The 13,623-nt window shown below is 40.5% G+C and overlaps 1 protein-coding gene across 1 annotated transcript in view; it reads left to right on the forward strand.

Annotated features, from left to right (window-relative positions):
• Stau1 (staufen double-stranded RNA binding protein 1) overlaps positions 1 to 13,623 on the forward strand; it is a 54,293-nt gene that overhangs the window by 18,601 nt on the left and 22,069 nt on the right. Inside the window, exons 4-5 of the mRNA XM_071609004.1 lie at positions 6,605 to 6,743; positions 7,813 to 7,978. Of these exons, the coding sequence (XP_071465105.1) occupies positions 6,605 to 6,743; positions 7,813 to 7,978 (305 nt within the window). The remainder of the gene's footprint in view (positions 1 to 6,604; positions 6,744 to 7,812; positions 7,979 to 13,623) is intronic.

The raw sequence follows: 13,623 nt of genomic DNA on the forward strand, positions 1-13,623 counted from the left end.
TTTTGAAAGTGGTACTGTGATTTAAAATGTGTTTTCATACTGTTAAGGCAACAGATGCAAATATGTAGATTTTTGAAGAGTTGGCTCTTTTTTCATCCTTGTGGATTAACTCAAAGAAAATATGTGCTGCTTTTGGGGATATTTGGCTTTTAAAACTCCAAATAGTGTGTGGTTGTTTAGGATTCTGAATAGACGTTCCCAAGTGCTGTGATTGATTTCCCATGAGTTGTCCAGGCCCTTGGTTGCCTCCTGTCTGTGGCTGTCCTCTGGCTCCTTTCCTGTTTGTTTGCACGTAGACAGACAGGGAGAGGTAGTGCATGTGTGCTTGTGTGTGTGTGCGTGTGCGTGTGTGTGTGTGTGTGTTGCTGGGAAAGCAGTGTGCCACTTGTTAGCAATCTAGGTCAAAGGTTTGATGATGAAAGGTAGAAATTGGTCTCAGTGTTTTGGATTGTCTGTAATTTCAGTTATCCTTGTCACTTTCCTAATCTTAGAGAGTAAGGACTGGTTATGGCTTTAAGTTTTGCTAATTATTATTGCTTTCGGTTCTTAAAATTTGCTGCCTGTGCTAAAGTTCATTTTAGACTTTAATTTTGGCATATCTGGCTTTATCTTTTTCGGAAGTGGTTCAAAGGGATATGGTGTGGGTAAGGAATTGGGCCATCTGTTTCTGATCCAGGCCTTGCAGCAAAAATATTAAGGTTGAGTTACTTCCTTCATTATGCCTTATTTTTCTTCACATGCAAACCTCAGGCCTTGAATGAAGTTAGATTTCATTTTACTGAAAGTAACATCAAGGTCCATGGTAAATAGGCACCACAGTATACCTGGGTGAGTTGCCTTTGGAGTCAGATGGCTCTGGGTTTGAACCCTCACCAGCTCTGTGACCTTGAACACATTGCTACTTTTTTGAACCTCAGTATCATCTATAAAATGGGGATGATAATACCTACCAATTAGGTCTGTTGTGAGAATTAAATGTGAAAATAACAAGTATGGAGTGCAATGCCTGGTTCTTCGCAAATGCTTGGTAAATAGTAGCTACTGTTATTAAGCAATAATGTATTTAAGAAAAACAGAAGTTTCACACTCACCTAGTTTTAAAATGTTATTCTAAAGCATAGAATTATGTTTGAAGTGTTCCTTTGTATTTGGAGGACAGTTAGTCATTTTCTGTAACTGTTGTGTTTCTTCTACAGGATTTTTTTCCTTTTCTTTTGCAGACCTTAACTTTGGGATTCCCTTTACTAACTATTTTTAGTATTTTTTTGGAACATGTACTTTCTAACTTGAACTTTAGCCCCTTAAATAGTTTCACTATATTATATGTTTGTCTATAACTGCATTTTTTTTTTTTTTAAATCCACAAGTTGTTCAGAAAAGAAGTTCTTCTCTCCTTGGTGATGGTTAAGAGTGTTTAAAAAATTAGAAGTCTGATGTAGTATCAAAACCCAGATTCTAACCTTGCTGCCAGACTTCTGCATAGAAGGCCGCAGAGTGGCAGCACACTGGAGGGCGGGTCCTGGGGACTGGCAGAGCTCACTGTTCATGAGGTTAACTGCTTTTGTTTTTTAGCATTTTTTCCCCTCCCAGCTTCTTTTCATGAAATGATCACCAAAATGAACCAGGGATGACACTGCATTGTGGGCGTCTGCTATTGGATTTCTAGGCCAGCCAGGGTTTTGAGTTATGCTGTTTGGTACTTCAGTGAGTAACCGAGTGAACTGTAGTATGGAGAGACCCCTAATGTTTCAATGGAAATAAAAATTCTTTAAATTTTCCTATGAGTAGAATCAAGATTCACTGAGGGAACCTTGAAGTTAAGACCTGCAAGAAAAATCTGTGAAGTCAGCCCCATTGCCTTAGGCACCAAGTTTAAATGTCCTAGACACAGCCAAACTGGTGTTTTCTCTGTGAATTATTTATAAATAAGGAAAAGTGATATCTGGTGATAAAGGAAATCAGAAAAATAAAAGCTGCAGTTGATTTTGTTAAGTTCCAAATTTTGTAGTGTCTCAAACCTTTTTGGGGCGTATCAGGCAGAATCACTTGGGAGCCTACTGAAAATACATCAGCCCAGATGTCCCTCCTACTGTTTGGTCCCAGTCCTGGGAGTGGGACCCCGTGTCTGTGCTTTTGCAGGCTTTCCCCCTGCTGCCTCAAGTGAAGCCACAGTTAAGGAATCACTATGCAGTGATGTTTTTTGACAGAGTATTAGTTTAATAGTGATGGGATTGATAGAACCTAATTTTAAGAATGAAGATGTGCATTTGGAGCACCTTTATAAAGGAAGAAAGCCTTGCCTTCCTCGGCCTGTATTGAGGTCAGATTGAACTGTTTTGAAGGCCTTACCTTAGATTTGGGTTCAGAAACATTTTCAGGTCTTTGCTTGCTGTGGGACTGATTTTCTTCTGAAAGTGGAGGCAATGTCTGAATAGTATAGTCTTAGGAGAGTAGAGGACAGCAATTTAGAACCTTGTCGGCATTCCCAGATTTTTTTCAGGTTTTTGTCTAATGGGTTTACATTTTAGACGAGTCCTCAAACACATTACATTGTCTTAATTTGTATGATACTAATATGTTTAAATCAACTTTGCAATATCTCTTCTATGAGAAGTAATTGGAAGACACTATTTGGATGTCTCCCAAATAGTTAGTTGTTTGTTTATGGTACTGGGGATTGAACCCAGGGGTGCTTTACTGTTGAGCTACTTCCCCAGTCCTTTCTTTCTTTTAGGTTTTGAAACAGGTCTTGCTGAGTTGTTCAAAGTTTATTAACATTTAAGAAAATAGTCTTTGGACTCTCTGCTTAACTCCATCTTTCAAAGAATAATATTTTCATGGAGTGCTGTTCAATTCTAGTCAGTGGATACTAGAAAAACTTTTTCTACTTATAAAAACAATAGGAAGGAAAATAGGGTAAAAGAATAAATTACTAAGTCAATGACCAGGCCTTGTAGCCATGACCATAAAATGTGTTCAAGGTCCAGGTGACATGTTACAGCTGACATCAGATTTCTTGAATTGAGAGCTTATACTTTTTATTTGTTGGTATCTTAGTACCGCTAATGTTTGGAGATCAGCACTGGGAAACTGAAGGAAATAGTATTTTAAAAAAAAGCCCAACACAGCAGGGCGTGGTGCGCATACCTGTAATCCCAGCAATTTAGGAGGCTGAGGCAGGGGAGGCTTGAAAGTTTTGAGACCAGCCTCAGCAGTAGTGAGGTCCTAAGCAACTTAATGAGACCCTTCAAAATAAAAGATAAAATGAGCTGGGGATATAGCTCAGTGGTTAGACCTTCTGGGTTCAATCTCCAATACAAAAAGAAAAGGCAAGCTTGAACTGGAGCTGCTGTCAGAACTTTGAAAGAAATATTTTTTTCTAAACCCATAGCCTGCCCTTTTTATAGCAAAGGAAGAAAATAGGTATTATGTGTGGCCCAAGACAGGTTCCTTTCCCAAAGTGTGTCTGGAAGTACCTTTTGGTATGCATGTGGATAGTTTCTTAACTAATTTATAGGTTTTGAAAGCACAGATCCTACACTGTGGCATACACCCATCTGTTGCTTCATTTTGTTCATTTGTTTTTATGTGGTGCTGAGAATTGAACCCAGGGCCTCAAATGTGGTTGGCGAGTGCTCTAACACTGAGCCACAACCCCAGCCCAGGAATTCTTATCCTGACCCTAAAGCAGAGTTCTTTTAATTATTTATTTATTTGTTATTTTATAGTTGTAGATAGACAACATGCCTTTATTTTATTTGTTTTATTTTTATATGGTGCTAAGGTTGAACCTAGTGCTTCACACATGTTAGGCAAGTGCTCTGCCACTGAGCTACAACCCCAGCCCCTAAAGCAGCACTTCTCAGTCTACAGTCTCTCTTCTGATGATCTGCTAAGCTGGTCACGGGCAGGAGGCTTCCCCAAAACATTTCTAAGATTTCAGAAAAGCATAAGGAATGTACATTTTTTTTTTCTTTGATAAGGTTGTACAGATTATTAAGAACATGGACTTTAGGTGGGATCATGTCAGGTCAGTGTGTAATACTGATATAATCTGTTGATCAGAAGCGCTGATGTCAGTAATGTTTCCTGATGGTTCAAAAGGAACTGAAAATAACTTATATTTTTACTTACATATAAGTAGGAGGTCATAGCTCTTTAAACAAGGGCCTCAAGCAGGGACAATACAAATCAAGAGCTATGTCTGTGGAAAGTTGGGGACTACTGACCCAAAGGCTGTGGTTGAAGTGGCTGTTTTGGCAAAGTCCCCTCCCATGAATGAAGTCTCCCCAGGCTGGGGGTAGGCAGGGACTAGTCTGGAAAGTCTCAGTCAGACCTTTCTTTTTGTCTTTGATTTCTTTCCTTTTTTTTGGTACCAGGGATTGAACCCAGGGACGCTTAACCACTGAGCCACATCCCAGCCCTTTAGAAACAGTTGGTAGAGTGCCTGCCTCGAATGCACAAGGCCTTGGGTTCAATCCCTAGCACCACAAAAAAAGAAAAATAAAGAAACAGGGTCTCGCTAAGTTGCATAGGGCCTTGCTAAGTTGCTGAGACTGGTTTTGAACTCTCAACCCTCTTGCCCCAGCCTCCCAAGCCACTGGGACTACAGGTGTGCACCACTGCACCTGGCTGCCTTTAATTTCTTTATGGTAGTCTTCGAATTCATTCTCTACTGCAGGTAAATTCTCTGGGTTGTGCTGTTCTTAAAATGATTTAGGCTGAACTTAAGATGCAACTATATAGATTTTGTATAAAGTAGAATTCTAACACAAGGATGAAAGGCTGGTGACTACTGTGACCCTCTGGTTGTATAGACCCCAAGGATATTCTTAGAAATTGGAAGTCAAGCGCAGTGGCTCATGCCTTTAATCCCAACTGCTTGGGAGGCTTTGGCAGGAGGAGTGCAAGTTTAAAGCTATTCTCTGCAGCAGCAAGGCGCTAAGCAACTCATTAAGACCCTGTCTCTGATAAAATACTAAGTAGGGCTGGGGATGTTACTCAGTGGTCGAGTGCCCTTGAGTTCAATCCCCAGTACCCACCACAGCCCCCCACCCCCAAAGAAATTTGATTAATGCACTGAGTTTGGTCAAAATAGTCTATTTTTTCTTTGTTTTCCTGTGGGGCGGGGCGGGGCTGGGATTCTAACCTAGGGCCTCATGAATACTAGGCAAGCTCTCTACTACTGAGCCACAGATCCCTTCCCCATAAAGCAATTCTTTTTTTTTTTTTTTTAAATACCAGAGATTGAAGTCAAGGGCACTCGACCCTTGAGTCATATCCTCAGTTCTGTTTTGTTTTTTATTAGAGACAGGGTCTCACTGAGTTGCTCAGCACCTCGCTTTTGCTGAGGCTGGCTTTGAACTCTTGATCCTTCTGCCTCAGCCTCCTGAGTTGCTGGGATTATTGGCATGTACCACTGCGCCTGGCCTTGTTTTTATTTTTTGAAGGATTGTTTTAAAATGTGCTTGTGCACTGTCATTGACCTTTTCAGGCTGGTTTTCTTTCTTTCTTTTTTTTTTTGAATGGGGATTTAGCCTAGGATGCTTATATCCTGGAGGCACATCCACAGACCTTTTTATTTTGAGATAGGGCCTGGCTAAGTTGCTAAGGCTGGCTTTGAACTTAAGGATCCTCCTGCCTCACCCTCCAAGCTGCTAGGATTACAGGCATATGCCAATCCACCCCACTGATTTTCTTTTTAAATGGTTTATGAAAGTTTATGAATTGCATGAACAGAGAGAACAAATTAAAAAATTAATAGTGTATATTTTCTAAAGACAAATATGAAAATTCTGAGGTAAAGACTTGCTCTGTGATGAATGAGAGTGGATCTCGTTTTGCTAACAGATATGATCACTAGTCAAACGCCTTGTGATATAAAGGATGGAGGTCATCTGAATATTGTTTGGACCCAAGCTGGCTTCTCCAGATGAACTTACTTGCTGTTGCCTCAGTGATCTTGACCTGGGGCGCCTGCCCATTGCATTGTCCTTCTCCTGTATGTCTCTCAAGCTCAGCACAGTGCTTTGCATACAGTTAGTATTTAATAAATGCATTATTCAAATAAGTGGTATGAACAAACATACTTCTGCATGTAAGCCAATAATAGTAAATCAGAATAAGCAAATTTATATTGGTAAAGCATTCTCAAACTATAAAGTAATTTGGACAGTGAAGCAGGTTTTTTTTTTCTTTTTCTTTTTTTTTTTGGTAGTGCTGGGGATTGAACCCAGGGCCTTGTGCATACGAGTCAAGTATCCCCAGCCCAAACAGGGTTTTTAAAGTGGGAAAACTGACGCATATTGTAACTTATTTCTGACAACTGTACAGTAGGGCTTTTACTGGTAGTGGGTTAAATTATTGTGCTCTCCGATAGCTCTTCAAATATATTTTATGCTGTTGCCTGTGTATTAATCTTGAGAAGTCACAGCAGATTCTTGGATTTCCTGACCTGATTCTAGCAGTGAAGTACTCAGGCCCTTTTTGTAATGCATCATGAATATAATTAGTAGAAGGTATGCTGTTCTTTTTTATTTTAGTGATCATCATTCTTATGTCAGGAAAAAAAACCCCAGTTCTCTGTGTTGATTCTGTGTTGCAGAAAGCATAACTCCTACTGTTCAACTAAATGCACTGTGCATGAAACTTGGAAAAAAACCAATGTATAAGCCTGTTGACCCTTACTCTCGGATGCAGTCCACCTACAACTACAACATGAGAGGAGGTGCTTATCCCCCGAGGTACGTATGTGTGACCTTTTGTAAAATACAGGTAAAAATATATCTGATCTCTTATACAGACTATTATCTGTGAATTATATGAATAATGACTTTGTCTTCTTTGGGCCCGCCAAGTGGAGAATAAATTTGGTACTTGTGCCTTTGGAACTGTTTTAGTGCTCTTTTAACTTCTGTTTTTGGAAAGAACCCAATCATATTCCTCATGAGCACTGTTCTTGGGCCCCCAGCAGTCTAGCTGGAGAGCACCCTCGTAGCTACTTTGTGTAACTGAATCGTATTTGAACATGATTCCTACAACACCATGATTCTCAGCATTTGTAGATTTCTTGATTATTGTTTATTTGGTATCTTTTGACTTTTGAACTTGTATGTTTTGTAAATGGCTTTGGTGAACTAAAATATTGACATTTGAAAATGTCCCATGTTGAAAACCTCTGGAAGTAATAAGACATAAGACATTGACGATCAAAATGGAAGTATTTCTTTCTCTGCCTTCCTTCTGCATTTTAGAAATAGAAGTTTGAAGTGCAAGAAAGCAAACTCTGCAAGGTTATGGACAGGTGGGGCTTCTAGAAATGAGAATCCTTCCTTTCTTTTTCTGTGCTGGGGATGGAACCCAGGGCCTTCGGCATGTGAGGCGAATGCTCTCCCACTGAGCCACCTTATCTCACAATGAGGGTCCTTTCTAAAAGACTTCCTATGGAGACAAGCAAGAGAAAATCTAAGCAGAAGCAAAGCAAATTAACTTTCTGTTTCAGCCAAAGTCTAATCCGTTTTAGATTTTGTCAGAATAGGCTAGCATTATAAATTAAACTAATGTAATTTATAAGCTCTTGTGTATTAAATGAAGAGTGAATTACCACCCAGTATTTAGTTATATAATAATTGGAATTCATTTTAAAACTTTTACAAAATTTCTGGACATATTGATTCATTATTTTTTGTTGTAGCAAGCGAATGTTAATGTGATTAGGTCATAATGAAGGAAATATTTGGAATTTGCCAGAGAACGTATGGGTGACTTATCAACAACTCAAAACTAATCTTCTTAACTCCCTTTTATTTTTAGGTACTTTTACCCATTTCCAGTTCCACCCTTACTTTATCAAGTTGAACTTTCTGTGGGAGGACAGCAATTCAATGGGAAAGGAAAGACGAGACAGGCTGCGAAACACGATGCTGCTGCTAAAGCCTTGAGGATCCTGCAGAACGAGCCTCCGCCTGAGAGACTGGAGGTGAGGAGTAGCAGAGCTGGAGGGCCGGGAAGGAGCCTGTCAAGGTCCTTTTTCTAAGGTTCATTGACAGCTGCCTGTAATTTTTATTATTTGATAGTCTACACGATTTTGTATCCTATATCTTCTTGCCCCACCCCACCTTTCCTTTTTCAATACTTAGCAAGAAAGTCAAATGTCTTCTGGTTCACTCCTGACATGGTTGAGTGACGTGAGTGTGGGGTAAACACATTAGAAAGACTGGACGAGTGCTGACTGTTAGGCTTGCCAGAGTCTGCCGACAAGGTACCAGGTCAGAATTTTTGACCTGTTTTACGAGGTCACTTTTTATTTTGTAGAAGTGGTTGCTATTCATTGTTGTGTAACAAACTATCACAAAACTTAATGGTGGTTTGAACATCACTAGGCATTTATTTTGCTCATGAATCTGTGATTGAGTTAGGACTTGGCAGGGGTGGTTTACCTTTGCTCCATGTAGCTTTGGGGACCCACTTTCAAAATGGCTCATGTGGCTGATAATTCAGTGCTGGCTGTCAGCGGGAAGCTAAGCTGGCTTTTTGTCCTGGGAACCTCAGTTCGTCTCTTAGTGAATCTGCAAGAAATGCTTACACTTTCTCAGGGTATGATAGCTAGGTTCTAAGAAGGAGCATCCTAGAAGATGGGAAATGGAAACACCTTCCAGTTTCTTAATGCCAGTGCCAGTATCACTTCTGTTATTTTACAGGGCAAGCTAGGCACAGCTCTCATTCAAAGGAAGGAGATAATGGAAGCTTACATTTAATTTTGCTTACCTAGAAGTAAAAAAAAATCACATTATTGCTAGGTGTGACGGTGTAACACCTGTAATCCCAGCTCTTTGGAAATCTGAGGCAGGAGAATTGCAAGTTCAAGGCCAGCCTGGGCAACTTAGATCCTGTCTTAAAGAAAGGAGGAACTTTGGGGTATAGCTTGGGGTTCAAATCCCTGGGTTCAATTCCCAGTACTTTACCCCACCCCACTCAATTTATATAAGTCCACCATTTTAACCATCTTAAATGTACAATTCAGTGGCTTTTAGGACATTCACAATGTGTAGAACCCTACTTCTGGATGAGAGGCATATCAAAGAATTTGGGACCGTGTTTTAAAACCACCATGACAGGAAAATGATTCTAACTTTTTGTGACTAAGTAGGAATATCATTTTTAGGAAATCAGTGACTCCATTGCTACTGAGGTGACAGGCCAAAGCTTTAGTGACTTTCTATGGTAGGGTAGAGTTTTATCACAAATTCAGTCACCAAAGGTCTAGAAAGAAAGCTAGTGAGTCGAGAATGTTGAGGTCATGGTTCTGTGTAATCCAGTAGGGATTGTCATCTAAAAATGCCCATGGATGACATTCCACTTTTCCTCCCCAGGTAGCAAAGTCACAAAGAAGATAGTCTTGCCCAGAGCATAGGGCTAAGTGTGTGATGCCAGGTGGGGACGCACATAGACCCTGGGCAGCGTCTTGCTGAGGTCTGACCTATACCCAGCTGGTGGCAGTGTGACAGCCCAGCGCAGGAGGGTGCTCTGTGGCTTCATGGCTAGCCACACAGGAGCACTTGGTGTTTCTTTTGTTTGCAGTGTTCCCGTTTTCCATCTTCATCACATATCCTAAGTCCAGTGGTCACAAAAGATCAAATAAAAGAATCGGACGGTAACTTAAGAGAAGATGATTTAATGAAGTTAAAAAGAAGAGTCTCTCAGTGATGAGATTTGTTAAAATACCAAAAGGGTAGTGTGATCTGGGTTATGTTGGAGACCTTTCATCCTTTTCACTTGACTTTGATGCTCATATAATTGCAGTCAGATGGAGTAGGTATTTCTCAGTTCCTTCTAGCCAACAGTTGATAGATGATTGCTGAATGGTGGTGTGTGGGTTGCCTGCATCAAAATCACTTGAAGTCTAAGAAAAAATTCCTAGGCCTACCCCACTCGATTCTAAAGCAGCAGGGCTTGGGTAAAACCCAGCAGTCTGGCTTTCGCTTTTGTTGTTTACTTGCTCTTGGGGTCAGTCTAAAGCAGGAGCTGAGAACCATAGCTCCTGAGTATTGTCAGTGCTTCACTGTTGCCCTTCGAGTCCTCCTTGGGAGTGTTCACAACATTGCTACAAAGGGAACGTACCTGTGGGTGGGAGTCTTGGAGTCTGATGCCTGGGCTGGGGCAGTGGCTGTAGCAGATGCTTTCCAGGGCAAGTTCCTTGAGGAGCTTTGCTGGAGTGATGTTTCAGTCTCCTCATGAACTTTGGCTTCCCTTCTCTTTGCTCCTGAGCAGCTCTGCATGGTTTGAAGTAGAGACAATGCCTTTCGGAAGTGTCTGGAAGACAGTGATTGAGAAACAAGGAATCAGAAACTGGGATGAGAGTTTTTCTTAGAAGTAATAAATCACCTAAATGTGCTGCCCCCTTGATTTTGCCAGGCCATCTTGTTGGTGGGGAGCAGGGAGTAAATATAGCCTTTTTTTTTTTTTTAATATTTATTTTTTAGTTTTCAGTGGACACAACGTCTTTATTTTGTTTTTGTGTGGTGCTGAGGATCAAACCCAGCGCCCTGCGCATGCCAGGTGAGTGCGCTACTGCTTGAGCCACATCTCCAGCCCAAGATAACCTTTTTAAAATACAATTTTATTTTTTTTAAAGTAATGCATGTGAGCCAGGTCATGGTACACACTCCTGTAATCCCAGCTGCTCAGAATTTCTGAAGTAAGAGGATTGCAAGCTTGAGGCTACCTGGGCAATTTACTGAGACCCTAAATAAAGTGAAGAAGGTTGTGGATTTAGCTCAGTGGTACAGCCTTTGCCTAAATGCATGAGACCCTGGGTTCAAACCCTAGTACAGAGGGAAAAAAGAAGTACATATGAATTATAAAAATTTTTGAAATAAAAAAAAGGAAAATAAAGAATTTATGAATTTGCTACTTGTAGTTAATCACTCTACGTGTTTTGGTGGATGTTAGTACCCACATAAGTAAATACACGCACCTGTGTTATTTCATAAAAATGGGATGATATGGTACAGTAACACCTTTTCCACTAAAGTGTTTATCATGAAAATGTTATTATGTCACTTACTTATAATTCCCTGGGGGACTCCTTTAACACATACCTAAGAAATTTTAAAAATACATATTTTTAGTTATAGATGGACACAATACCTTTAATTAATTAATTTATGTGGTCCTGAGGATTGAACCCAGTGCCTCAAACGTGCTAGGCAAGCACTAAGCCATAACCTCAAGCCCCGCTAAGAAATTTTTAATGGCTGTAATGTTCCATTGTGTAAATATAGCAGTGCATTTTTTCAGGAGGCCCTTGATTGAAAAGCTAGATTATTTGCAGTTTTCCTTATGATGAAATGGGTAGTGAAGAATATTGCTGTAGTGAAATCTTTGTGTCCATGGTATTTCCGTGAGCCATAATCAGAGGAACAGAATTCTTAACCAAAGGCAAGGTGATATGTGGCTTCAGACCCTGCCAATAGGGTGTAAGCAGCCTGTTTTCCCTTGTAGGAAATGATCATGTTACACGTATAGTCAGTTTTGCTGTTGAAAACTTGTAGAGCATGTGATTGCGCAGTGGTCAGTTGCTCCTCTTCAGGAGATAGCTGGCAGAGTAGCATTCTTTGTCCACTGCAGGTTGGTCAGGTCCCTCCTCCACATTATGCAAGGCTTGCAGTGAAAACTCCAGTGTCCCGCATGGGCCCCGCCCTCTAGAGCCTAGTGCAGCGGAGCCATCAGACGTTAACGCGGGTATCCTCAAAAAGCACAGTGAGTGCTAGGAGGGAGGAGTGGCAGGATCAGAAGGGCACTAGTGCTGTGTCCTGAGGTCTCCCCGGGAAAGTCATTTCAGCTGAGACCAAGACAAGTAGAGGTGCAGGACAGCACATTCCCAGAGAGGGAGCAGTGGGTACAAAGGTCCTGAGCTGAGAAGGCTCATGAGGTTTTGTTTTGTTTTAAATATAAAGTTTGTGTTGATAAAGGATGACTTATTCAGCATGTCTGAGCTGTTATGAGCAGGACAGTCATGGCTGTAATATCTGCAGTAGAAAAACCCAGGAGCTATCTTCAGTGTTCATTACTAGGGAAATGGTTAAGTAGATGTAAACATTTATTCCTGGGAGTACCAGGGTGTGGTAGATCTGCATAAGTGGGCATGTAAGGGGGCCAGAATCTACAGTGGTAGGCAGGATACAGGGTTGTTATGCCTACAGTGTGATCCTGCTTATGCTCAAGCAAGCAGAGAACTCCCCAGGTAGGTGTATATGTATGTGTGCATGTGCAAAGTGAATATTTTGAAGGTTATAGCAGACTTTAGATGTAGTTTGATCCTGGTGATAGAAATGAAAAATTTTTTATTAAATTTTTTTTAATACTTTCTTTATTTTTGTCAAAATAAATGAATGGAACTTTGCTGGTCTTGAGTCCTTATCTTCTCTTGGGACAGGGCTACATTTAAGTAAGACTAAAACTAAAATGGAATATCTTTACCCTCATGCTGCCAGTATCCAGTGGACCCAGTTTTCACTTTTGAGCTCTTCTTCAAGCCCTTTAAGGAATGATATCACATGACTCTTACTCTTTTTCTGGGATCTTATAAAGAACTAAGGGAAAACATTTTATAAAATAAAGTAAAAGTCACTCTCTCTTAAAATTAGCACATGTCCCTTTGGATCTTTTTGTCCAGTTTTATATTATAGCATCTTCAGAATCTTAATTTCCCTATGTTTTGGAACATTTTGCCATTACTTATCCTACATATTATTTCAACACTGTTCATCATTTGTTTCCAAGTTTACTAAATAAGGCAAAAATCACCAGAAAATGGAGGAATTATGAAATCCCTAGCAGACGATATGGCAAATAAAATAATGGTCATTATTGCATCATCCTTTAACATTCTCAGGGCCTTGCCCAATGTATTGCAAGAAAATGTAGCCAGGCTTGGCGGTGCACTCCTGTAATCCCAGCAGTTTAGAAGGCTGAGCAGGAGGATCACAAGTTCAAAGCTACCTGCACCAAATTAGTGAGGCCCTAAGCAACTTAGGGAGACTCTGTCTCAAAATAAAAAGGGCTGAGGATATAGCTAAGTGGTTAAGCACCCCTGGGTTCAATCCCTGATACCAAAAAAAAAAAAAAAAAAAAAAGACTGGAGACACCATCCATTGAGTCTCCTCTTTTGCCTTTCACTGAACCCAGGTGAGAAGTCAGGATTTTCATTTTCCCATCCATAGTGGAAAGATTGAAAGAGGAGGTCTTTTTCAGTTTTTAGTCTGGTTGGAAGAAAAACACAGAGGCTGATGGCGGCCCTCCACAGGCAGTCTTAGAGGGCACTTGGAGCAGCTAAGTGAGGTCTCAGACTGAGCCTGCAGATGATAGCTTAGTTAAATGTCCTCAAACCCAAGGACTGGTGAGCAAACAATACATTTCTGTGTCAGAAGAAAAGGAAATGTGGAATACTCATTTAGTCTGTCAGGAAGGACTTCCTAAACAACAGTTATCAACAAGAACCTGGGCCATCTCGTTCAGATTAAAAAACAAAAGCATGTGTAACAACATTTTTTCATCTTTTATGATGTTTGACTCCAACATTTATTTCTTAACACTTATCTACAAAATAAGTGGACAAATGTG

Source organism: Marmota flaviventris, chromosome 2, assembly GCF_047511675.1.
Source record: "Marmota flaviventris isolate mMarFla1 chromosome 2, mMarFla1.hap1, whole genome shotgun sequence".
In the NCBI taxonomy this organism is placed as follows: domain Eukaryota; kingdom Metazoa; phylum Chordata; class Mammalia; order Rodentia; family Sciuridae; genus Marmota; species Marmota flaviventris.